Source organism: Notolabrus celidotus, chromosome 17 (genome assembly GCF_009762535.1).
Source record: "Notolabrus celidotus isolate fNotCel1 chromosome 17, fNotCel1.pri, whole genome shotgun sequence".
Taxonomy (NCBI): Eukaryota; Metazoa; Chordata; class Actinopteri; order Labriformes; family Labridae; genus Notolabrus; species Notolabrus celidotus.
The window spans coordinates 11,253,009-11,279,181 of NC_048288.1; the positions used below are offsets into that span (position 1 = coordinate 11,253,009).

General features: G+C 38.5%; 1 protein-coding gene across 1 annotated transcript in view; it reads left to right on the top strand.

The window, feature by feature from the left end:
• The window catches only part of si:dkey-225n22.4 (collagen alpha-1(XXI) chain), a 72,882-nt gene that overhangs the window by 23,146 nt on the left and 23,563 nt on the right, over positions 1-26,173 (top strand). Inside the window, exons 18-22 of the mRNA XM_034706126.1 lie at positions 5,255-5,308; positions 12,583-12,627; positions 12,725-12,775; positions 18,292-18,345; positions 22,163-22,216. Of these exons, the coding sequence (XP_034562017.1) occupies positions 5,255-5,308; positions 12,583-12,627; positions 12,725-12,775; positions 18,292-18,345; positions 22,163-22,216 (258 nt within the window). The remainder of the gene's footprint in view (positions 1-5,254; positions 5,309-12,582; positions 12,628-12,724; positions 12,776-18,291; positions 18,346-22,162; positions 22,217-26,173) is intronic.

The following is a 26,173-nucleotide window of genomic DNA, read 5'->3' on the forward strand; positions in this document are numbered from 1 at the left end:
GCACATGCTCCCTGTATAAATTCAATGAAAGGGTTAGAGCTGCATGGTATTGTTTAAAATGGCTATAACTGGCCTGTTAGACAAAACCAGTTATGCACGATAAGATGAGGTCACAATCTGTAGCTCCACTTGCAATGTCAGCTTCAGCTTCACTGGCTCCCAACCTAGAATTAACAGAACACTAATTAGTTTGATCCTTTGTTTAAAAAAGGACCCAGATTTATTTTGTGATGCTATTGTTCTACTAGCAGTCTTTATCTTTTATTGTGGCTTCTTTCAGATCTCTTTATTCAATTGTAGTTAAAGTCAGACACATCAAGTAGTTACAGTCTTTTCAGTCTGCAGTGGCAGATTAGTCTGCTTACAGATGTTACAGATGTATGTTAGCCTGCTCTCTATTCACTTGTCTATTTTCTCTTGTTATAGACGTCCAGAGATTTATGTCATCTCCTCATTTATTGGGCCGCGGTGGGCGTCTTGGCTGTGTAATTATGAGGTCTGCTGCTCATATGGGTTTATGTGCGTAGTGCGGCTAGACACTTCAAAAGAAAACAGACGCAGTGGGAGCTAATTCAGTTGTTTCCTCACTGCCAACATTCAGACCTCTGCTCTAGAAATATGTGATGGTGGGCCTGGGTAACCTCTGTGTGAGCAGAGAGCTCAAACAGAAGGAACAGGCGTCAGACCTCATGGTGTCATACTTGAAGCCCTGCAGAGCACAGAAGCAGGACTATTGTTAGACCAGAGATTAATCTGGGTTAAGATGTGGAGCAGATTCGAGTAAGTACAAAGGGGTGGACATCGAGCCTGGAGTGGGCCAACTTAACTTACATCACAAGCTCTTGTTTTTAAATGAACCAGTTGCCTGACATTTAAGGACCATACAGGCCTGTTCTGTTTTACACTTGTCTGAAAATATTGGAGCATGACCACAGTTTTTACTGTATTGGAAATTCAGATGGTCTTGTTTGATTATATGAAGTGATTTTAAAGCCTTTATCTTTTTTATCTAAGGAAATTAGGCTCCCCAAAACCACTATTCTAAAATAACTGCAATTTTAACAGCACTAACACCACGCTAGCAGCCTTGTCAAGGTTGATTTCCATCAGGAATTAAGGACTTTTTTTTTGTCTTTTTGCGAAAAAAAGAAAATATAAATTTAAAGGTGAAAAAAATGTCCAATAACTAAAAACCCAACAAAAACCAGTTGGGTAACAAGGCATGACACACTGGGAACAAGACCTTACAAAATAAAACAGGAAAAATCTAAGTTCTCAATCCACAAAACACACAAGGAGTACAAGGGCAAGGACCTAAAGTTGAAGTCACTGCATGGGCTCAAAATCAGTTGCAAAAACCATTGTCTGAAACACAGTTCATCACTGCGTTCACAAATGCATGTCGTAACTGTACCATGCGAAGAGGAAATCATATGTAAACAAGATCCAGAAACGTCAGAGACTTGTCTGGGCCTGAGCCCATTTAAGATGGACTGAGGCAAAGTGAAAAACTGTCCTGTGGTCTGATGATTCAAAACCTGACATTGTTTTGGAGTGCTTCGAAAGAGTTGAGGGATCATCTGGCTTGTTGTCACACAGTTCAACAGCTAGCATCGGTGATAGTATGGGGATGCATAAGGGCCAATGAGTACGTTAGATATCTGGGAAGGCACCATTAATGCTGAACAATATATATACAGGTTTTGGAGCAACATATGCTGCCATCCAGATAATGCCTTTTTTCAGCTAGACAATGCAAAGCTACATCTAGCATGTATTACATTTTAACATTTGGTGCATCATGAAACAAAAAATACAACAATGGAAACCGAGCACCGTTGACTCTGAACTCTGCACTGGTTACCTGTTTCTCTTAGAATTGCTTTTAAAGTACTTTTACTTGTTTTTAAAGCTCTAGACAGCCTTGCTCTTCCATACATCACAGATCTTCTGTCATTTGATGTTCCACCACGATCACGCGAATGCTCCCCTTTTAAATGTTCTTCATATGCTGGACAGAGAGCTTTCTGTTTTTATAAGCATAAACTGCGGAAATCTCTACGTCAGGATATTAAAACAGCAAGCTCTCTGGGTGTTTTTAAAAGTAAATTTAAAACTTACATTTTTAATCTGGCTTTTAACTTGGAGTCATTTTCTTTTTAGCCATGGACTGCATTATTACCATTATTACCTTTGTTTTAACACCATTTTTATTTTTTATTTGATTCTCTTATTATATCTGATTTTAGTTTTATTCTATTTTATTTTTCGGATATTTATTAGATTTTATATCATTGATTTCATCGTAATGATTTTATTTTATTTTGAAGAATTTCGTATCACAAGTTGAGTTAAGTTGAGCATCTAGAATTCTATATCTGGCTTGAACTGGACAAAACTCCAGAAACTGGTCCCGATGGTTCCCCAAGATTATGGAGTGTTGTTAGAGAAAGAGCTGATGAAATAAAGAGGTAAACCATGTCCCAACTTTTTTGAAATACACTATATTACCAAAAGTATTCGCTCACCTGCCTTGACTCACATATGAACTTAAGTGCCATCCCATTCCTAACCCATAGGGTTCAATATGATGTCGGTCCACCTTTTGCAGCTATTACAGCTTCAACTCTTCTGGGAAGGCTGTCCACAAGGTTGAGGAGTGTTTCTAGGAATTTTTGACCATTCTTCCAAAAGCGCATTGGTGAGGTCACACACTGATGTTGGTCGAGAAGGCCTGGCTCTCAGTCTCCGCTCTAATTCATCCCAAAGGTGTTCTGTCGGGTTCAGGTCAGGACTCTGTGCAGGCCAGTCAAGTTCATCCACACCAGACTCTGTCATCCATGTCTTTATGGACCTTGCTGTGTGCACTGGTGCACAGTCATGTTGGAAGAGGAAGGGGCCCGCTCCAAACTGTTCCCACAAGGTTGGGAGCATGGAATTGTCCAAAATGGTTTGGTATCCTGAGGCATTCAAAGTTCCTTTCACTGGAACTAAGGGGCCAAGCCCAGCTCCTTAAAAACAACCCCACACCATAATTCCTCCTCCACCAAATTTCACACTTGGCACAATGCAGTCCGAAATGTACCGTTCTCCCGGCAACCTCCAAACCCAGACTCGTCCATCAGATTGCCAGATGGAAAAGCGTGATTCATCACTCCAGAGAATGCGTCTCCACTGCTCTATGGTCCAGTGGCGGCGTGCTTTACACCACTGCATCCGATGCTTTGCATTGCACTTGGTGATGTATGGCTTGGATGCAGCTGCTCGGCCATGGAAACCCATTCCATGAAGCTCTCTGCATACTGTACTTGGGCTAATCTGAAGGCCACATGAAGTTTGGAGCTCTGTAGCAATTGACTGTGCAGAAAGTCGGCGACCTCTTTGCACTATGCGCCTCAGCATCCGCTGACCCCTCTCCGTCAGTTTACATGGCCTACCACTTCGTGGCTGAGTTGCTGTTGTTCCCAAACTCTTCCATTCTCTTATAATAAAGCTGACAGTTGACTGTGGAATATTTAGGAGCGAGGAAATTTCACGACTGGATTTGTTGCACAGGTGGCATCCTATGACAGTTCCACGCTGGAATTCACTGAGCTCCTGAGAGCGGCCCATTCTTTCACAAATGTTTGTAAAAACAGTCTGCATGCCTAGGTGCTTGATTTTATATACCTGTGGCCAGGCCAAGTGATTAGGACACCTGATTCTGATCATTTGGATGGGTGAGTGAATACTTTTGGTAATATGTATGTTGCTGACATTGCTGGCATCAAATTTAAAATGAGCTTATATTTTCCATATAACAATAACATTTTTCAGTTTCATGAAAAGAAACAACAGGGTTTAAATGATATGCAAACCATCAGAGACTGTCCCTACTTTTTTCGAATTGTAGAAGTAAAACATAAAGGACAAAACAAAAGTAACATGATTTAGAGAGAGTAACACAGCACACGTATACACTGAAACATACAGTGTACAGTGTACACGTATGATGAAGTTAAAATTAACTGATTCTTTTTGCAAGAGTTGCTATAATCAACAAACATCTGTCAGCTCTGCAGGGACCATCATAAAACAAGACACAAATGAATGACTTGAAATACCACAATATGCTTTACAGCTTGTTTCACATGTTCATTACTAGTGCCAGTGTGTTAAAGTGGTACGCACTGGAACCTGCTCACATACCACTTCACTGTTATGAATTCAGAAAATATATAGTGTAACAGCATGGAGAGGTCTAAGGGGAAAACCAGAGAGTGTATTTTCGTGTCTTGGATCACTTAAACTTTATTTGTAGTTGTGTTGTGGCTTCAGATTTGCTTGTTTGTTGCTGTTCATTTTTTTTTTTTAACAAGCTGTCGACTTACTCTGCACAATCTAACCACAGGACTCGCCACACAAGCTGGTGTTCATGCGTCACTGTCGCTGTTGCAGATAAACTCACAACACAGCAAATACAAATGAGTCAAGCAGTGTGATGCAGAGATTTTTCTTGTTTGTGGTTTATATGTGGTACACGGAAATGACTTCGACAGGGAGCACTTTCAGACTGTTGTTTCAGTCTTTTCTGTACTGATAGGGAAGAAAAACTTAATTGCATTAATGCTCTGATGGAATGGATATGGTTCAGATGTGCCCTCATTTGATTTTCATTTCCACGAATGAACACAATGACTGTTGAATGCACCTTATGTTAAAATATTTTGTAGGTTGTCCCAGGTTGTCAAGAAACATGTAAACACTATTGATTGAAATAGTGTAATAGCATTAGCAGCAGCTCTAAACTTTGAAATTGTACCTTCAAAAAAGGAGTGTGATAACTTTTCTCCTCCATAAGGACCTCCACTGTTGTTGTTCACAAAATTTATTTCAGAAGTCCCGTCCCTTCTTGATTCTGATTGGTCGTTGATCAAGAAGTGACATTGATGAGCGTGGATGTGATCCAAAAGTTGAACTGAGAGCTCTGAGACAAAAATCAGCCGACACTGATAGCATTTTTGTGCTGAGCACATTGTTTCACAGCAATGATAATAGACAATTCTACTCTATTCTAAACACTGAGTTACATAGAGCTTGAATAGAAAATAGGCACTGCCAGATTAAAAAACAGCACTAGTGGACATGGCATCTTAATTTGCCTTTGCTTTAGAATACTGCTGAAATATAAATCTACACATGTCATATTTTTTGCACATATTCCTTTAATCTCATCCTTCAATTGTCAGGTCTGACATGTCTGTTGTGTCATCAGGGTAAGATGGGGGACCCTGGACCTACTGGTGCTGCTGGACCTCCAGGAGCCTTGGTGAGTTGATACTGACCGAACAGATCTGTAATCTGTTGATGGTCATTTTACTTTAATTTGAAGCAACACTTCTCTGCACTACTGTATTGTTGGTGAAAACCATGCAGTTTGTTGGGTTGATGACAGGTCTGGCGTTGGCCACACCTTCGTTTTGTTTTTTACTAACATGCTCAAGTATGCATTTTAAGACTGTCATTTTAAGCTCAACATCTCCTAACATTACACCGTGTGACACAGTGTTTCTCAGCTGCTTGACAGTCTTTAAATGTCTCTGCTGCATTATAACCAATATCTGAAAATCAGCATCAGGACTCCTCCTCAGATGATGAATTACCTGACCTTTTGACCTACTTTCACACACTCACTGTGTCTCTCCATCTTTCTCCCCCCTCATGCTGTAGATGTGAGTGGCGGCTGGCCTCAGTCATGAGAGGCACACTCACTTTATAGATAAGCTAAGATAAGATATCAGAATTAAAATACTAAACACAGAATATAAGAGGACCCATTTTCTGGATCTTGATGGACGCACATACTGCTTATAGAACATACATTTTGCTAACTCATCATTCTGTGGATATAAGAGGAAACTAGTTTTTAAATGGTCTCCTAGGTTTGAAGGAAAGAGTCATCAGCACATAAACACGAGAGCTCAGATTCACTGTGGCTTTTACACTCTGTGGTGTGCTAGTAAACTCACTGACAACACACACACACACACACATACACACACACACACACACACACACACACACACACACACACACACACACACAAACACAAACACGCACGCACATCACATGCAATGACACGTCGAATGACCAAAGACGTACAGAGCATTTGTTGCAGGCAGGCAGGCAGTAAGCACACCAGCTGAAAGACATTAGTTTGTATCTTTTTGTAGCCCAGGTTCATTTTTATGAAACTGACACACAAAGACCATAGCAGTTTACTAAAATTAAAGCTGCCAGTGTGTCAACCCCTACTCTATAAATACTTAATACAGGTCTCTTATACATTTTTGATAAGTTGAAGAAAATTTAACACAGTCTCCTGAGGCCACTGCTTTGACTGCAACAACCAATTTTAAAACCAGAAAACAGTTCTCAGCCTGTCAAACATTAATGCTCTTTTATATGGGTTCATTGCTTATTTTTCTGTTTATCCTTCAATGCTAGAGGCATTATATTTTCAAAATAAAAGTGAACTTTAATGTGCAAGACGAGGTACACCAACTGAATGTGCTTGTGTTTTGCAGCTGACTAGATTGTATTTCACTTAACTACAACAACAAACCTTCATGATGAGCGAAGCCAGGCCTGGAGTCAACAGGACAGAGGTTTTCAGAGGCCAATAAAGACAACGTGGATAGAAAAAATACAAAATAAAAAACAAAAAATGAATTATAATAATAATAATAATAATAATAATAATAATAATAATAATAATAATGATAATGATAATAATAACTTTATCTATATAGCACCTTTAAAAACAAATGTTTACAAAGTGCTTTGACAAACAAAGTGGATGAGGAGAGGAGTCGGATAAACATTGATTCAGTAATTACTGCTGGGAAACCTTGGTCACATGACTCCAGCTGTCCTTAGTTCACACTAAAATGAGCGAGCTCAGAGTTCAGTTCACATAAAAAACTAAAATGAACTAGTTCATAGTTCTTTTTAAAAAAAACTAAATTATTGGTTCCAAAAATGAACTAGTTCATAATCTTTTTTTTAGCTGCACCTATATTCTTTTTCAGTAGAGCCTCCTATACTTCAGTCCCCATTCTTCAATCCTTGGCAATTTCTGAACTACATTAATTTCTGTATTATAATAAAAAATCATGGACATGTAATATGTTTAAAGACCAAGAAAATCTCAATTAAACACAGGAGAGAATTTGCAGTTTTGAAAACTTAGAAGCACATGTATAACTCTACAACCTGTCAGCAGAATATTTGGCTTTAACACCCAAATACACAGGGAAAACCCCAAAATAAAATGACTAAGAATAAAGAAACACTGAAGAAACAATACCTCTATGAAATCATATAAGTCTTTAGTCTGCTAACTACATATGGTTTACTAGACGTATAAACCATGCTGAATGTTTGTCGGTTGCCATAAATCTGACTATGGCTGCTGTACAACACAGCTCTTTTTAACTCTTGCGTTCATTTTAGTACGTTCATGCACAACATTGCTGACAGGGCACATCTTGCAGATACAAACGTCGTAATGAATTCAGAATTTTGTGGATGAATCAGGTCAAAATCTCGGTTCTAGTAAATCTCAGAGGTTGTTGCTCATGAATACAAGTCAACAGGGTCTCCTTTGTTGTCACCCAAATGATTCCTCACAGTTCTGTTTGTCTATACTGAGAGTTGAATGTACTTTTATATCAGGCAGTGAAAAAGACCAAAATAAAGCAGGTTTGTTCATATGGAAAGTCTCCATGCATTTATAACATGAAGTCCACAAGCCAGAAGCCTTTCCTTTGTAAAACCAAGATTGTGGAATGTTATTCTGTGTTTATGTAGTCTTTATGTTCACACTTTTACATCCTGTGTCTGTAATTTTGAAGCTGGTAAAGTCACAACTGTTACACCCCACAACCTCATGCTCACACTTTATTGGAAGCAGAGTGTGAAGCAAGGCACTCATGCATTACATGTATCCTCATACCTACACAGTAGTATACACAGACTGGGGTACTTGTTTTTCTTGTCCTCAGTAATTACACAGCCTTCACTGCTGATATCCAGACAACCCTTTATTAACATACAGGGGAAACCCATGTTAACATGTGAACACACACAGACCACACAGTCAACTCTAGCAGACGGGATTGCGTGCAGGGGAACTCCCCCCACTGTGCCCAGAAACCAAGTCCTTCTTAATCAAGTTTAAATTTACATGCACTGCTGGGAGACAAGGACTGTGAATGCAATGCAGATTTAATTGTAAATAATTTTTACTACTCTATTGTCCCAGTTGTAATTGCCCTGTAACAGAAGCTGTGTTAGACTGTCTCCACGTTCATTTAAGGGTCTTTGGCTGAGACTTCAACGCAGACACAAACAAGCTTACAGAGTCAAATGCATCAGTGGAGGATGATGAGCAAAGCTGAAAATATCTCTGCACATTTTATACACTATGCATGGTACACATTTGTTGTATTTATCAGCTGGTTTAGAGCTAGTAGATATAAGGAAGCTTATTTTGGGTGCACGTAATAAAATGTACTGTTGTTTCCACAGTCTGCATTTAAATAAGATGCCAAATAGGTGTATCACATAAACATTATTTCCTTAACTGTAGATGTAACAAACCCTTCTTCACACAGTTACTTCTCCTTTAAAGCCTGACATGCAGTGATTTACGCTACTGCGTGCAATAAATTATGATTCCTGTCACTCATGAATCATCATCACCTTCCATTATCACTGACAGTTTTAGTGTCACACCGCATTGCACACTTTTCCACACACACTGAATTTCAGTGCTGGAAGCAGAATGTTTTTGCTGGTTTTTGGAGGCACTACACATGAGGTTTCAAGTAATGGTATTTTAATGCCTTTAAATAAAAGAAAATAGGAAGTGGACTCAGGCATCTTACAGTGCTTTTTCCCATCCAGGGTTACTGTACTCCAGCAAGGTGCACCCTGGACAGGTTGTCAGCCAATCACAGGGCTAACATGTAGAGACAAACAATCACTCACACCTATGGACAATTTAGAGTGACCAATTAAACTAACAAACACTGTCGGAGGAAGCTGGTGTAATCGTATAGAACCCAAGCGGCAACCTCCGGTCTCAAAATATGAAGCCCATGCAGAAGTGTTTTAAACTGCAGTTCATTGAGCGTTCGCTTGAGGCTGACTGCAGAAACACCAGAAACCACATACACACCAATTCAAAAAATTTGATCTTTGCAGCATTAATAGACAGGTTTACAGCCTGGTTCAAAAAACGGCTTTGATCCGAGTAGCTAATATCTCTATTAGCACACACTTTACAGGGGGTGAATCTTTTTATAACTTGTTATTTTTAAAGATATTAAACTTTTGCAAAACAAATTTTGCCGAAATAAGGGCATGACTGATTTGATTGACAGGCGGGCAAACTGTAGCTGTTAGCGAAAAGGATAAAGGCTTGCCTCTTTACCTCACACTAGCTTGGAAGTTAGGTTGAGTTCAGCATTTCCAATATGGCACCCATTGACGATCGGCTTCAAACCAGCACTCAGGAACAGATGGGTGACATCACAGATACTAAGTCAATTTTGTATAGAGTCTATGGGTTGTATACATTGCCTTCAGGCAGAAACCTTGTATCTCCATATTTTGTCATTTTTTTGTAGTTAATCAATGCTATTGATCCCTTTTTATGTGTGAAATAAAAGCCACAGTGAATCTGAGCTCTCGTGTTTATGTGCAAAACATGGAAAGGTAACTTTCTTAAAAGAGCTCGCCCTGAACCTTAAAAAAACAAACTTAACCACTTCAATTAATCATAGTATTAAAAAACAAAACAATATAGATAGATACAAAAATGCAAATATGCCTCATGCATTATGTTGAGTCACTTTGTAGATAGCAATGAACATAGTAGGTGAACCAAGGGTATGGATGTGAGATGACTATGTCGAATGACCTTGGCTTAGTGCTTCAGTAATTTTGTCAATAAGCTTGTTCACAGTTCTTCCATCAGATATTTCAGGAAGTAACATAGCAGATATTTCTATCTTTGTTATCAGTTTGATTGTTTTTGTAGTCAGAAACTGGATTTAATACAACTTTTGAGCTGCAATGACTTGGTCCTCTTTTATTTACACCTCTTCATGCCTCCTGCGACCTCTCAGTTCGTCTGTATGTCACCTTCCCCGTTCTGCCCTCTGCTCACCTCAGGGTGAGGGTATGACGGCGTTTTAATAACCAGGATGCTTAAGACAGATCATGTATCATGCTGCTGATAGATGGATGAGTCAGGCGAACGTTGTGATGCAGGGCCCGCTTCACTTGATGGGTTTGTGAATGTTTACTGGCTAAAATATCCATTATCACTTTGATCAATCGTCGTGCCTTCATGTAGAATACTGATTCATCTTTTATTAGTAATTTAACCTGTAGATGACATCCATGGCACCAAGAACATCAGTGGACAAAAAAAACCAGGGTCAATATTTAAGAGTTGATCGCAGTAAATCATCACTGAAATCTTTATTTATTTGATTAATTTAGAACACTTTGGACAAGTTTGACATTACTGTGCCGCATCACTTTTGAGAGACAGATAGATTAAGAGAGGATAACAGAGAGTAAACAGAATTTCTTCTTGATGTCAGCAATGAGGAAGCCTCAATGTTGTTTCTAAAGTAAAGCCACCGTGTCGGGCACCTGCTGATATCCGAATCCATCAGACTTACTTAAACCTTGAGGATTACACTTCATTTACTTTATCACACACAGACACACAGCAAACTTATCTGCAGTGGTATCATCAGTGCAGGTTCACATCGTCTGACTCCAAAACACTGTGATCCTTCAGTATGATCCATTGGCGTTTACATGAAAGTCAGGAGCTTTAAATAAAAACATTTTTCCAAAGCCTTTTACCGAGCCTACATCACAGTCTGACAGATGATGCATGTCAGGTTGTGCCCGTATCAATATTTACTTGATGCAGGTATATCACTACCATCATACGAATTTACCCGACAGTTTCCAAGTTGTGGAGGTCTTTGTGCCAAAACTCTTTGAATGTAATAGACTTAGGCTTTTCTCTCGACTTTTCCTTCAATCTGTGAAGAGGTGGAATTCAAAAGGACAGACAATAAAAGACAGCCTGGAACAAAAAAAGTCTACTTATATAAAAAAAAAGAGTTTGGTCCACAAAAACATAACAAAACGTAGAATTTGTTTTTCCTCTTTTATTGTCTGTCAGCAGAAAGCCCAAATATATCCAGCTTTCAAAAAACATAGATAACAATAACAGTAGTGTGACACATTTTGAACCCGGCCACTGGGTGGCAGCACACCAAAGTCAGAACACAAAGTTTAATCAAGCTGGATATGATACTATACGATACAACACTATACGTTACGTTGTGTTTTAAGTTACGTTACAATACGATACGATACGTTGCGTTGCGTTACGCTACATTATAAAACGTTACGTTACACAACGTCACGTTACAAAACGATACAATACGATACTTTACCTTACCTCACGTTACATTGCTATGCGTTACAATACATTACGTTATGTTACGATACATTACATTACGATACCATCTGAAATGGTGCTGTACCATGGGTTATGATAAGACATGACACAGCATGTTACAATAGGTTATGATGCACAACTCTACAATGCAATAGGATATGACCCAAAGCCATACAGTATGATAAAATACAAGGTCATTCATCCTGCGTGCAATAAAAATTCTCAACCTCACAAAATGACTGATGAGATCTGACGCCTGACATAACATGAACTGTTTTAATGTGTAATCTTGCTTTTCTGCCTGATTGTGTTTGCGTAAATGTTCTTCTGCCCACGTTATGTATTGGGAGAGCCTAAGGCAAATTTCTCCCTTGCTGGACGATAAAGACTTATCCTATTCTATTATTCTGTTCTACAGTAAGATATGATACAATACAACAAGACATGACACAGTATAGTATGTTATAATCTGATACAGTGTAATATGAAATGATACAATGCCATATGATACGATTCAATAGAAAATGATATAATACAATATGGTACAATACAATGCTATAGAATATGACACAATACAGTTTAATGTGATGCTTTAGGATATAATATGATACGACGCGATGCAATGTGACAACACAATACGACACAATGCAATACAATGAAATATGATACACAGTATGTTCGCCCTAGGTTAATTGTCTTAACTTCTTTTTGATATATCTAATATGTTAAAAAGTTGTTGTTGCCATCTGCCCAATACTTCAGCTCAGTTTTGGAGTACACTGTATTGTTGAGGACATGTCTTGCTCCACAGTGTTTACCAGATAGTTGTTAACTCTTGTCTGTTGTTTGGTCATGATCCTATCATGAAGTATAAAATGGATTTATCAAATGATTTTTGCTGCTTGCAACAAATACAGTGAAAAGATAAGTTACGCCAAAGCAATGAGATGAAGGACGTTCCAAAGCTCCACAGACGTAAGATGAATGGCAGAGGTGGTTAAGGCTAGTTAATCTTCTCAATCTTGTCTTTGTGTTTTCTGCAGGGTGTTCGGGGACCTCCTGGTGAGGCAGGGCCAAATGGACCACAGGTAACACATGACCTGAAACTAACCTGTCAGAGTTACAATGACTCTAAATCTCCCTGGTCAGTGTTTTTACTTGTTATGTTTTTGATTCTCTTTTCAGGGAGAAACAGGGTTGCCTGGGCCTCAAGGACCTTCCGGACTAAACGGACCTGTAAGTATTCCACATTAAAATGATTCCTATTAAGTCAACATCCCAAAGTATATTTGATTATCAAGGAAGTGCAGAGGAACAGAAAGGTTTACGTGTGAGAAATCATAAAGCGATAATGATGATTACTGATGATTGTTTTGTCATCTGCAAAATAATGAGTTTTTATGAGCGTTTTGGGGTGATTGACAGCTCACAATGGGAAATGAGTCCACCATGAAATCCATAAGGAGGACATTTACACATGGGCCTGAATACACACAGAACTTAAATTTTACATAAAGGTTTTTAAACTATCAGCAGATATTTGATGAATTCAGAACTTTTTTAATCACCCAGTCCTACTTATCGCTGCTGTCGGACTGAAACCTCATATCTCCAAAACTACAGCTTTTCAGGATATAAAACAAACTGTATTTTTTAAACAACAAAACACTGGATGGGATTCATTCACAAGCTCTTTTTCATACTTTTTTATTTAAACAAATGCATAATTAATGAAATATGGAGATACAAGGTTTCTGGCTGACAGCAGTGCTAGGTTTTAACCTTACATGGATTTGATTACGGAGCAAAACTGCAGAGACATGCAGGAGGGATTTCTAGTGGTGCTGTCTCACTGTTCAGCAAATAAACTGCCCATGTTTGTATGTACCAAGCATACAGGAGTTAACCTTTTAGTGTTATTGCATAGGTTAACCCAGAAACCTGAGCGGTGGAGATCGGAAGGTCTCAGTATGGTCCCTTTGTTTTCAGATCATCAAACAGTGTCTGAATTCCCTTACCTGGATGAAAAATCTAATTTGATCAAGTCTGTGAATTGAACAGGCATACCCCATCAACGGTTTTATGGATTTAAATTAAACTCAGATATAGCTTCAGATCAACCTTCTCTTTTTTCTGTAAAGATAGCAGAAAAACACGAGACACTGAACTACTGAGGAGGCATTTTGAGGGTAGAGGGATGCAGTCGGATAAAGGCCATAGTGGCAGGGTATTTAGCTTATTTTTTGTCTGACCCTTCTAAGCAGAGATAAATACAATGGCCCCAATTGATCAGGCCTATGACCTACTTTGTTGGAGTGTTTTGAGGCCTCTGCTGGCTACTGGTGAAGCTCTCTGCTGGAAGGTGAAAAGAAGCAGCTGGCACCATGGAGGTAGCACATGTCCATTGTCTCACTGCAAAATCCCCAGCCAATAGTGGAGTTAGAAATCACAAACAATGCAGTACAGACTGTAGGCAATTTGGCAAGCCCAAATGTGGAGTAAACTGGGAAAAAAAAACACAGTCCCAAAGAATCCTGATGTATAAAAGGAGGCTGACATTTGTCCCAGTTAGAAATAGGAGGGGCCTAAACACTTGGTACACTTTTTCTTTTAACAATGTCTTTGCTAATTTTTAGATATGTCAGCATTGTAATTCCCAAAAATATACGGCCAGATTTAACATCAACAAATGCATTCTATACCCTCTCCCCACCCACACACACATACAGACATACATCCCCTCTCCCACTTAAGTCTCTCTTGCAATTGCAATCAGAAGTATACAAAGCATATAGCTAAATCAAACATATTGTATGATACCTCTTATACAATGTAAATAAAAATGACATCTATGTATATATATTCAAATGGTTTCCAGATTCCCTCATAGACATGCAACTTGTTTTTCAAGTTGTTACTCACTCCATTGACATACACTGTGACATATAATCCAAGTACTTATAAGTGAAACTGTTTTTTTTTTTTGCAGTTGAGAGCTATCACACATTTTGCTTGCAGTAAACAAAGTCAATAAACTTACATTAATAGTTTTTATTCATGTGAGATTTGCATTTAACAAAATCATCTTGGAGTCTAGCAGATTATTCAAATCTAAAATAGACATAATTCGATTGGTCACCTCCAACCAGAATGTATTATTTGATCAGATTCCCAAACACAATGTAATAGTGTCCCTTGAGCCTCATTACATTTAAAAGAAGTGTTGAGTCTACAACTGTATATTAATACGGTTAAAAAGTCTGCATCAACAAATTAGAAAGAAGAAACTTTAAATAAGTGGTGGTTGTTTCTGTTTAAGACTCCTTAAAGGCTTTTTTTCAAATGATCATTTGCAATGTCCTCTTTTCAACCTAACATTCATGCATCAAGTTAAGAAATTGAGTCACATTAGAACCAGACATAAGCCACTGCTGTAGTAATGAATGTGATAGTGTAGGAATTGTAAGTGGTTAATTTTGAATAGAAGAAAACAAAACGTCTTAATTGTTAGTATTTGAAGAAGTCCGTCATTTTAAATGTATATATATTAAACAAATGTCCTCAAATGTCACTAAAACCTCTTTACTTTAAAGGTTGGATGTTTCACTGAGTCCCTTTTGGGCCTACGTTCTATGCACACTGAATCCTTGAACTCTGGCAGTCTGGTTGCAGAACACAGTTGTTTGAAAAATTCTGCATTTTGTATGTTGTTGTTAATTGGAAAATACGGAGAGAGCATGTACATTTCATAACCTCAGAGTTGGAAATATTTAAAAGATATAAAGCATGTGAATAAACCCCAATAAATAACATCACAATAAGAAGGGAGAATCAACACCGGCATCAAAACTTACGGCACATTCCTCATAGAATGACTCTTATCTAACAATTTGAGAACAATCTAACAATAGTTAAAAACATCTTTATATTGGAAATATATATATATTCAACTGTACAACATTTTTTTTTGCATATTTTGATATTTAAAAAAAAATCTATAACACAATTTCAACACTTCTCAATGCTTTTAGTTACCTGATGTGACCTTTCAGCTCAGGCTGCACAGATTCTGGGGATATCAGTCATGTGAAATACTCCCAATAAATGGTATCACTGTATGGAAACATATTGATACAAGTGATGACAGATCAATTTCCTCACACACTTTTGTAAGGGTTACAGTTCCTAATTGTTACCCCATGTAACAAGCAGGTATCAGGTTTAGGCTGTTATTGTGTTTCTCAGTGAGCGATGCAGTCTCACAATCTCTCCTCAGAATGAATTCCTCACATAGAACTGCACACATTACCCTCCCTGCAGTCGGCTCATAATGAGATCATTAATTTAGCCCAGGCGCCGTATGAGACCGTTTGGTTTATTATGCAATGCCATTAAGGTGGTGAGTGGTTGTTAATTTAGAGTGAAAGTCAGAAGAGTGTGTGTAGGGGGTTAGAGCGACACACACCGAAAGGGCACCCCCGTCTGGTAAACAAGATTACACTCGGACAGATGCAATTAAAGTAGACAATTGTGAGTACAGAGTCTTCCATGGTGCTCATCGGGTGGGATCTTTATATCTCTGCTGCCCTCTTGTGGTGAAAGAGAGGTAGTACGGGTAGTTGCAGCGAGGAGAGAGTAGTGTTTGATGTAAGGAGAGACATTTTGACTACTTTGCATCATGAGAAGCTTTGAAGATGAACTGGATGGACAAGTATGACAGTATATTTATCTGTTCTGTATCCTGATTAAACATCATGATGAACCTTTGTATAGAATCTAAATATAAAACTGAGTCAGTTTAGAGTAGGTCTGCTTTGAAACTGCATCTTGGTTCATACTTCCTCCACCTTGTGTAAAGCAGCTGAATTCAGAAGTAGTCCACTGCAGAGATCTAAGAGCACAGAGGTCACCTTTCTGAAACCACAAGCTCCATCTTCATCCCCCTCTTTCTATTCCTGAACACTGCTATGACGTTTTGCCTGCAGTGGATCTCTGACTTATCCAACACACACACACACACACACAGTCAGGAGGAGGAGGAGGAGGAGGAAGGAGCTGACAAGCTCCTGTGTCTAGGCAACCACATACAATATTGTGATAATAAATTTAGAAAGAAGTCAAACTAATTGTCAGTTGACCCGGGCAACACCAATCAAATCTGGCATTTCACGCTCTTGCTTTGGCTCTTTATAAATCAACAGACAGCTTTTATTTATGTTTCTTATTCCTTGAAATTACATATTTTCAATATCAAGTCACAATGTTTGAGTTATATAAAAACTTAGTTTGGGCTCTGTTATAATCTGGTGCTACAACTGCTTTAAAAGGCTCCAATGTCTGGGTGCAGATTCCCCTTTGACTCAATTACAACAAACTTTGAAATGTTGAACTTTAAAACTGGATTTTAATCATGTAATATTTGGAAAAACGCACTCACACAATGAATCAGTGCTCAATAAAGATGCAGATGTTATATGACTCAGGTGTGAACACTAAGTGAAGACCTCTCTGCAATAACTTCAATGTGCATTTCTCATTTTTCAATTCTAAATCATCAATAGGGTGCAATGAGATACCTCAAAAGAAAAGGCATGATCCACATGAATTAATGATCATGACACTATGACTTCATGTAATAAAAATGTGTTTGATGCATCATTAGTTAAGGTTTGTTAATTAACAGTTACTTCATACATCAATTCATGTATGACCAAATTTGCAGAACATACAAGATTGTTAAAGACCATACATGTAAATAGCATCTCAGATAATATTTCAAAGCTTCATATTTTTGAGAACAAACTCAATACCCATCATTGAGTGTGTTCTCAAAAATACTATACTTATGATATATTAAACCAGTGTCCTCATGTGAAGTCATCGTGACATGATCCTTAGTTCATGGTGAACAACAGAAATTGATAGTGCAACCCTAGTTTATACAGAAATTCATCACAAGTCGTGTATTACTCCAACATGCATTAAGCATTAATTCCCTAAAAGAAGTTTTCCATTATTGCTAGTGTTGCCATTTGCATGCATGGCAGTCATTACCCTTTCTGGCTAACAAACTCATCACAGTAGAGTAGTTAGGTGTTACTCTTAAAACAAGAGGGGTGCACTAAATCGCTTACTGCATGAGTTGTTTTAGGTTACAAGTTGCTAAAAAAAACAACTTTATTTGTAATAAGAATGTCTATTGTGTTGTGTCTCTACCTAAGTGTAAGCTGCTAGAGGTTGCTAGCAGAACTTTACCAACTGAAACATCCAACTTATAGAGATTGCTCAGCTTTTGGACAACACGTTATGGCTTAAGTCTTCAATATCAAGTACATTTAGCTCATAAAGACCGTAAAGTGTTTCTTACCAAATGACAAACCTGTACAGTTTAGTCTGACTCTGTGTTTTCAACCAATCCATGAGGCTAACATTAGCATAAGCTGCCACCAGATGAAGCTTGAGATGAGAGGTTTGTTTTTGTCTCCCTCTGTCTGAAATCAGGGACCTATTGTTCAAAAATTAAGTGTTTTGAATGTGGTTGTGCGTGATTTATCGTGTTAATTTATTAGTGTGTGTGAGACTGTGTTTGTGTGTTTGTGTGTTTGTGTGTTTGTGTGTGTGTGTGTGTGTGTGTGTGTGTGTGTCCCTCTCTCTCTCTCTCTCTCTCTCTCTCTCTCTCTCTCTCTCTGTCCTCTCTTGTCGCCCCCCTCCCTTCTTCATCTCTCCTTTAACATCTCTCTCTCTTCATTCAGGGAATCCAGGGACCCCGAGGGCCGCCCGGAGAGATTGGCCGAGATGGTCCCAAGGTCTGTGCGTTGAACGTTATAATTAGTTATTATGCTAATGGCCTGCCGCTCCCCAACTGCTCGGCTATTCTCAGCCAGTTTTAATGTTGTACCCTCCCTCCCTGTTCTCTTGATGTTCCCGTAGAGAAAAAAGCATTTTGCTTGAGAGGGAGTCAACTTGTTTGCAATCAAATTATAGGTGTTTCTGAATAAGTTATGAGTGCCACACTGACAAGGACATATTTGGACAGTTGTCTTTCAAAGAACAAGTTTTACTTTTACTCTTTTAGACATTTCTGCAAAGTGCGGCTCCACTCTGTTTTCTGGGGCTTGTTAAACAAAGTAAGTCAACTCAAATGTTTGTACATGGCACTATTGTGACATTTTTCGAGTTATAAAGAAATATATTCAAAGAAAAGAGATGAAAATCAATGCAGAAGACACCATGATATCCTGACTTTTAGTCTCAGAACTCTTATCTGAAAATTGACGGATTGCCGTCTTTCTCTTACAAAGACCAGAGCAAGGTGCATGCTCGTGTTTCCCCGTCCTTGAAATGCACATTCCCCATCCCTCTGGAATTTGTATACTCAGCGCAGCACACGTAGCACAAAGATTATGGGGAGAGATGAGAGTGAAAGATGGGAGCTTCATGCATATGAAGGTGAAAATTGCCTCTTTGACATTGTGCTGAGAATAAGAAGAGGAGCGGGCTAGTTCTCAGCAGCCAGTGATTCAGTGATTCCATCAGTCACTCAGCACAAAGAGAAAGAAAACAAATGACTAACTTGAATACTCACCTCTCATTATAAACACCCTAACTAGTGAATTCACTGAGATCAACACCTGCGCTTACACGTGAATGGAAAATTCTCTCTCAGCTGATTAAACCTCCGACAGCAGTCTTGTAGCTGTGTGTTTCATTGATGGCAGATAATCACAGATAAAACACAACACATGAACACTATTACAATGATTAACCGTAGTTACCTTGATTAAATCAAGCACAACTAGCATCTGCTGCAAAATAACTCACACAGTACAGTAGTAAATGAGACATCCCAAACAAATTACACGAATAATGGTAAACTATACCATTTATGTAAGCATGATCATTGTTATGTACTCTAGTATATCACACAGAAATAAGCTTACTTTAGCCTGAGCAGCAGCCACAGCTGGGAATAACTTTGCACACAATATCTATGTTCTTCAATATATCACAAAAATTTGTAAATAGAAAAAAGAAGAATTTCAAGGTTGCTTTATCTGTACCTGTAGGTAGATTTAGTTCACCGAGAGTGAGTCAGCCTTTCCTTGTACACAAACAAACAACACAGAATGAGATATGATAAACACAGTGACAACAGAGTACAGTACTGAAAGGGCAACCCTCAGTCGAAGCAAGAGAAAAAAAGAAAAAGAAATGCATAATTAATCCCAGAGGTGAAATTAAATTCTTTCACTCTGTTATTGAACAGGCAACACACACATAAGGGCCAATAAACACATGCACAAACAGGACTATGGACATGCTCTAATGGAAAGGTGTCTTAGTGAACAAGCACTGAACCAATGTTTTGCTGGCATAACATTTTAAATGAGAACATTTTTTTTTTATAAAACAAAAAAACTCTTCAGTTTCAGCATTTGATTTGCTGTCTTTGCACTCTATTGAATGAAATATAAAACTTTAAATGATTTGCATACCATCAAAATCTGTTTTTAACATTTAACACAATGTCCAAACTTTTTTTGAATTTGGTTTGTTGAGTGGCACCTCTCAGCTTCCACATGTAACAGGTCTGGCTTGGGAACTGCTAACAGTTTAACATAATTTCTGTAAACACAAACAAAAAGCTTCTGCCAGACTTTTATTAAACAAATCTTTAAATTTCACTTAGAAATATATAAACACACAAATATGTAACAGAAATACATTATTTTTCTTACATCATCACTGTGAACACAGTTCATTGTACACTGACCACATTAGCTAATGATAAATATATTCAAAGGCAAAAATCCACATCAAGAAGCTACAAGACAGCAGGAAGCATTCATTTAACACTGGACTACATTACATACAGTAACAGAATATTCAAAAATCAAAAGGGAGACTGAACTGAAAGTCAAGCATACAGCACTATACTTAGCACATTAGCATCTATCACATTCTTGAAATTGTTTACAACGACAGCAACAAACACATATCATTGCTGCCACTACAGACATACAACTCCCAGCCACAGTTTAAGAATGTGTGAGTGGTTGAAACTTTGCTTACTGACCTGTAAACACAAAAAACCCCAGCAAGGGTCAGCTGTGGTTCCCAAGTTTTCTCAGTGAAACAGAGAGCCTAAGGCCTGGTTTATACTTCTGCATATAGGATCGAAGGCCTATGTGTCGTAGGTCTGCATAGCCCCCGTACCTACGTATAAGCCCACACATGTATCCGACACGCACCTCCTCCAAAAAGTGTAACTACATGTCAAATTAGCAAGCTATGTGATTGGTCCGCTCGGCAGTGTATTGCTGTGCGACGTGGACACATCGACACACAAGAATGTAGTGCTCATATCTGCGTCAGCCACTGTAGCATAGGGTCATTGCAGAAGTGTAATCTTAAAACAGACTTCATACAGCCGGCTCGACTGGAGCGCTGCCCCCTTGTGGCTGGTTTGAGAATTTAACCTTGAGATCATTACTTTTACACAGACACTGCTATTTGTAAAAAAATACATACAAAGTAAACAAAAATATGCTAAAAAATGTGATAGCATATTTCTGTGAGTCAAACATACTTAGGTCCATGCTGGTCCTTGACCCAGTGACTCTTTGGTTCCAAGCCAAGTCCCTACAGACTGTGATACTGTCGGAACAGAAAAAACAAAGCATAGTCAAATTATAACTCTACCTGATTCACTGCTGAGTAGTGCATTGTTAAAAAAAGGATATATTGGTCATAGATTCAACAAATCTGTTAAGCTACTGTTATGGTATGTGAAACTGTAATTTTAACTTCACACAAATATCTTACAGCTTTTAGGGAAAGGACTTTATTCAACAAGCACAGAGTATACAGAGGGTATAAAATCTGAATTAATTATAGTCCCGATCCTTTCAGGTTAAGAGGGTAGTTAAAAAACAAAACAGCATAAAAAAAAATATATAAATGCCCTATAAAGTTACATTGTTTGTCCCTTTATGTACATATTGCTGTTAATACTAAGTGTGGATTTGTAGTTGTATTTTTACCATTTAGTATCTTTATTTTTTCTTCTCTAAAGAATCAAATTGAAATCAAAACCACATTCTTCTTTCAACAAATTTTATCACAGCTGACTCACTTATTACACATCATAACTGTTGCATATCTGCAGAAACACGATGCCCTCAGACTCTCCCCACTCATCTGCTGCATTTGCATGTTGCCTCACTGAATCTCTCCACCAGCTTTGGCCTAGCGCTGTGATTTTCTTACATAGAAAATCTGCCTTTCTTCTAAATTCTTTGAGCCATTATCGTGATGCACCACTACCTTACCTTGTGTGGTTGGCACCGCTGTTTAACAGGGAAAAGAGCAGTAATGGGACCGGCTGAGAGGATAATGATTAATCACCACATGCTGTGATTTATATTCCACTTCAGCCAGCCTCTTTTTGCATGCTGTGCTGCACCTACATGAATGCAAAACAGCAGCTACTGTGAAATGCCCTCTATGACCTGTGCTGGTCTTAGCAATGGATGAAATAAAGCCCTAAGATTCATGTTAAGGATTAGATTTAGAAGGTCTGCAGGTCCATGTTGAGACTAACATGGTGTTTGTTTCTTTCAGGGAACGTGTGGAGACCCAGGGGTTTCTGGTCCTCTCGGTCCATTGGGTCAGAAGGTGAGTGTAGCGGCGGATTATCGACCAGATGTTACAACTTTTTCTATAACTTCTGTCTCTTCTGATTTCCAGCGCTGCATCTTCCTTCCCTGTCTGTTTATGCATTGCCTCTATCTGTACTTCAGTTAATTCTCTATAAAGCCTATTTAATTTTCTTATGAGATTATTACAAGCATTCAAACTAGTAAGGAGTTGCTAGATGATTGTCTTTTAGTAAAGTGTCTTCACACACTCACAAAACTCCTGAAAACTTCCTGTAATTTTTATGGTGAGCTGCATATATGAATATAAATGGACAAATTCTTCACCCAGACTTTCCCTGGACTTAAGTCCAGCCAGCCCCCTGGTTAAATTTGGTGAAGTCATGCTGAGCTGATGTGAGAACACTCAGGAAAAATCCCCTTTAGCGGGCAGGGCCAGGCGATGATGTTTATATCATGTGCAGTGATGTACTCTGGATGGAGATCTTTTGCGTCTTCTTGAAAAATGCTGCCTTGAAGGAGGATCTGTCATTTTTCACTATTTGTTGCTGTTGTATGATGTCATGCTGGCTCAATTTCACTGTGAGAATTAGGCAAAAATGTTTTTGTACTCTTCTAAACCATTATTTAAGATTTCAGGCAAAGTGTGTCTCAATATCAAATAATGTTCCCAGTGGTGACAAGTGCAGAGGACTGTGGCTCTACTTATGTGCAGAGCTGCTAAGTAAGAACATATTGATAGGAAGCACTATTCAATAGAACACCGGTGTGAACCCAGAGGAGCGACTCATAACAGCAAAGTGTAGTGAGAGCGCCTTTGACTCACTTTTGCTCTCCGTTATGTTCTTTATCACTCGTTCCTTGATACTGTGGATACGTTCAATTACTCACACCATTGATTTAAAAACAAAAAACATCATCAAAGTGTATGACTCAGTCCTAGTCTGCCAAGTTTTTCAAATAAACTGCAATCATTAACAATAACACAGCAGTGAATTTATGAACAGACAGCAGGAGCTGAGAGACAAACAAAACTAGAGAGAAGGAATGGATTCTAAAATAAAGTCTAATGTATTGAAGATTGGAAATAACAGATCAGCAGTTTTAATCTGGGATACATTGTATATGACCACAGCCTTCATTTGACGTCATGTCCAGCCTGATAACTAACAATTAATGGAGTATTAATTTAAAAATTATGTACGTGAAAGAGGCTTAAGATTGATCACAGAAAGAAGTCCTTAAAGCAGAGGGGAACAGCTGGCTCGGCTCTCTGTTAAGTGTGGAAAATCCATCTATAAGCACACACTTCAAACTAATATAAACATATCTCATACACAATCATTTGTAGTGTACAGACTTAGTTTATGGCGTCTCTCTAGAGACCTCTCTGTATGAATTAAGACTTGTGGTCTATGGCTGGTAAAGTTTCTATCCTCAATTTAACCTGATCTTCAAATAGCTTGTCCTTTTCAGTGAGGGAATTATCAGTCACTTGAAAACAAAGCTAAAAAAGGAGCCATATTGGGTCTTACCAAATGACTGAAGGGCTAGAGTAAATAAAAAATCCTGGGCTTTTTCAAAAAGTTGTATCACCGAGCAGCTGTGAGAGAATCTGTCGCAGCCTCAGACTGTTATTCAAAGCTTCTGAACGTTATAAAGAGGAGTCATGTTGAGAGAGACTCTTTTGTTAAGGTAAGATGATTTTGTTAAACCAGAATCAGCCATTTTCAAAGTGCAACTCCAATGTTTTATAAAGTGCTATAATTTCAGTTTTTCTAAATGGAGTCTGGTAGCTTTGACAAGAGCACAGCGGTTGTCCTTGAAGGTAAAAAAGCATCTATTGTAGCCCTTACTTATTGCTATTACACTCTCATGAAGAGGTAATTTAGGCCCCAAAATATGTAAAATATGGCCCTCACTTCATAACACAAAAGTTTCCCTTTTAAAGACAAGACCAAGGTCAAGGAGCTGAATTTTAACATATTTTCGCTCTATGTACCCCATGTAACTGTTCAATTCAAGCATCCGTGTGACTCACCCTCCAATGGCCATCACCCACCTTGAAAGAGTACACTATTCCTATCTTTATTGCCCTGTCCTGGCGATTCTACTACAACGGCTGCATTACAGCCAGACTTTAAAATTCAATATGGCGGAAGGGTTAGCGAGGGCATTTCTAATTCCCCTCGAGGCATCAGGATCACATCAGGGTGACCACTCTCCTCTTTTCTCCTCTCTAACCAAACTCAGTCTCCGTCTGCTTCCACTCATCCTGTCAGCCACTTCTTCTCTCACCAACCTGCAGTTTGGATCCTGCTGATGACTGACAGCCACACTTAAAATGCCACTTGTTTGATAAGTGACATTTTTTCTGAGCAATTACTCCCATAAATGTCAACCATTGTTGTTTTTTAAAAGGGAATATGACTTATCACTCTTCTACTTAATTGCACTGTCTTTTTTTTTTTTTGAAGGAGCCGTTCGTCATAGGAGAAGTGACTTTACCTTTTGGAAAGTGATGTTTTTATGAGTATAGGAGAGTCTGAAAAGTTTCCACTCTAACATGTCTATAAGTCATGTTTAACCAGCCTTGATTACTGGTGGAGAACATTTTCTTTTCATTGCAGCAGCCTTGGAAGTCATCACGACAGACTCACACACACAAACACACAGATCTGAAAACTGCTGCAGTTAGATATTTACCTCCTGTCTGAAATACTTCACATTAGTGCCTTCCTTTTTTTCTGCCAGATCTTGGTAATGTTTAATGTAAAACAAACATGAGATTGTTCAAAAAGTTATCATTTATGCCATGGTAATTACCAACAGGCAGAAGTGCCCCAAACCCTTTTAAAAGCAGCAACACAATTTCATACAAGTTGACAAAGATTGCAGCTACCGGCCCTAAGCCTCAAAATATGACTACCTTGAGTTGGCTCCATGGTCCAGTTGCTGAGGACTGTATGAACCTGGACTGACTGTGGGACCTTTAGGATGTGTAGAAACCATTTTACCTTCATTCTGACTGATTCTGAGGGGTAATCTGGAGATTGACATTATAAAAGAAGTCACAGCGCTACATGTACTGTGTAAATGCACATTGCGCCTCTCTTAATGGGGAGACACAATCATTATTTCTGCTCTGGTGGGATCACTTTGAGTGTCTAATAAACTCAAAATCACTTGAACCCACCACTATGAATCATAAATTCAATTTCAAAACTCATTAGCTAGCAGCTAATTAACAGTCTAAGTAAATCAAACATCTCACTTACTCTTAAGTGCATCCTGATGTCTGTCAAAGTTTGAGGTTGTTCCTGTCTTTTCCTCGATTGTTCCTTACATATCTGCTCTTACATTCGCTGTGAAGATTTGTGGCTCTTCAGACGGCACTCGAAATGCAGGTCAACACACATGCCAGCCCTTGCTCCAAAAACAGAATTATTTGAACCATTGAACAAAGACATAACATAAACAGTACACCAGTCTTTATCAATGAATAAGTTTGAGTCCTCCTCTCTTACTTATGACTTAAAGTGCAGACGATGGTTGAGCCCTGGTACAAGTCAGAACAGAGACTCAGTACTACAGCACAGTATGCATTTGAATAAGTACCATGTATGTATTTTTGTGTCAAAGTTACATGTATGTCTTTTTGTTGCATCATGGGACTCTTGACTGCATTTCTGCTCACTACCTAATGTATGTTATGTGACTAAGATGGTTTTGTCATTGACTTCAGAGTTACATTTCTAAGGAAAGTTAATTTCACAAATCGTTCTACGAAGAAATCAAATCAAGGTTTCCTGGATAAAACTCCTGAGTTGTGTGACCCAACCACCACCAACCTAATCAGACCTTTGTACTGTTCTAACTATGTAACCAAAGTTCAACTGAAAATCAGCTAGTGATCATAGAAGTTACACTACAAAAGGACCTAAAGCTTGGTATTTTTGTGTTTCAGAGCATGTGA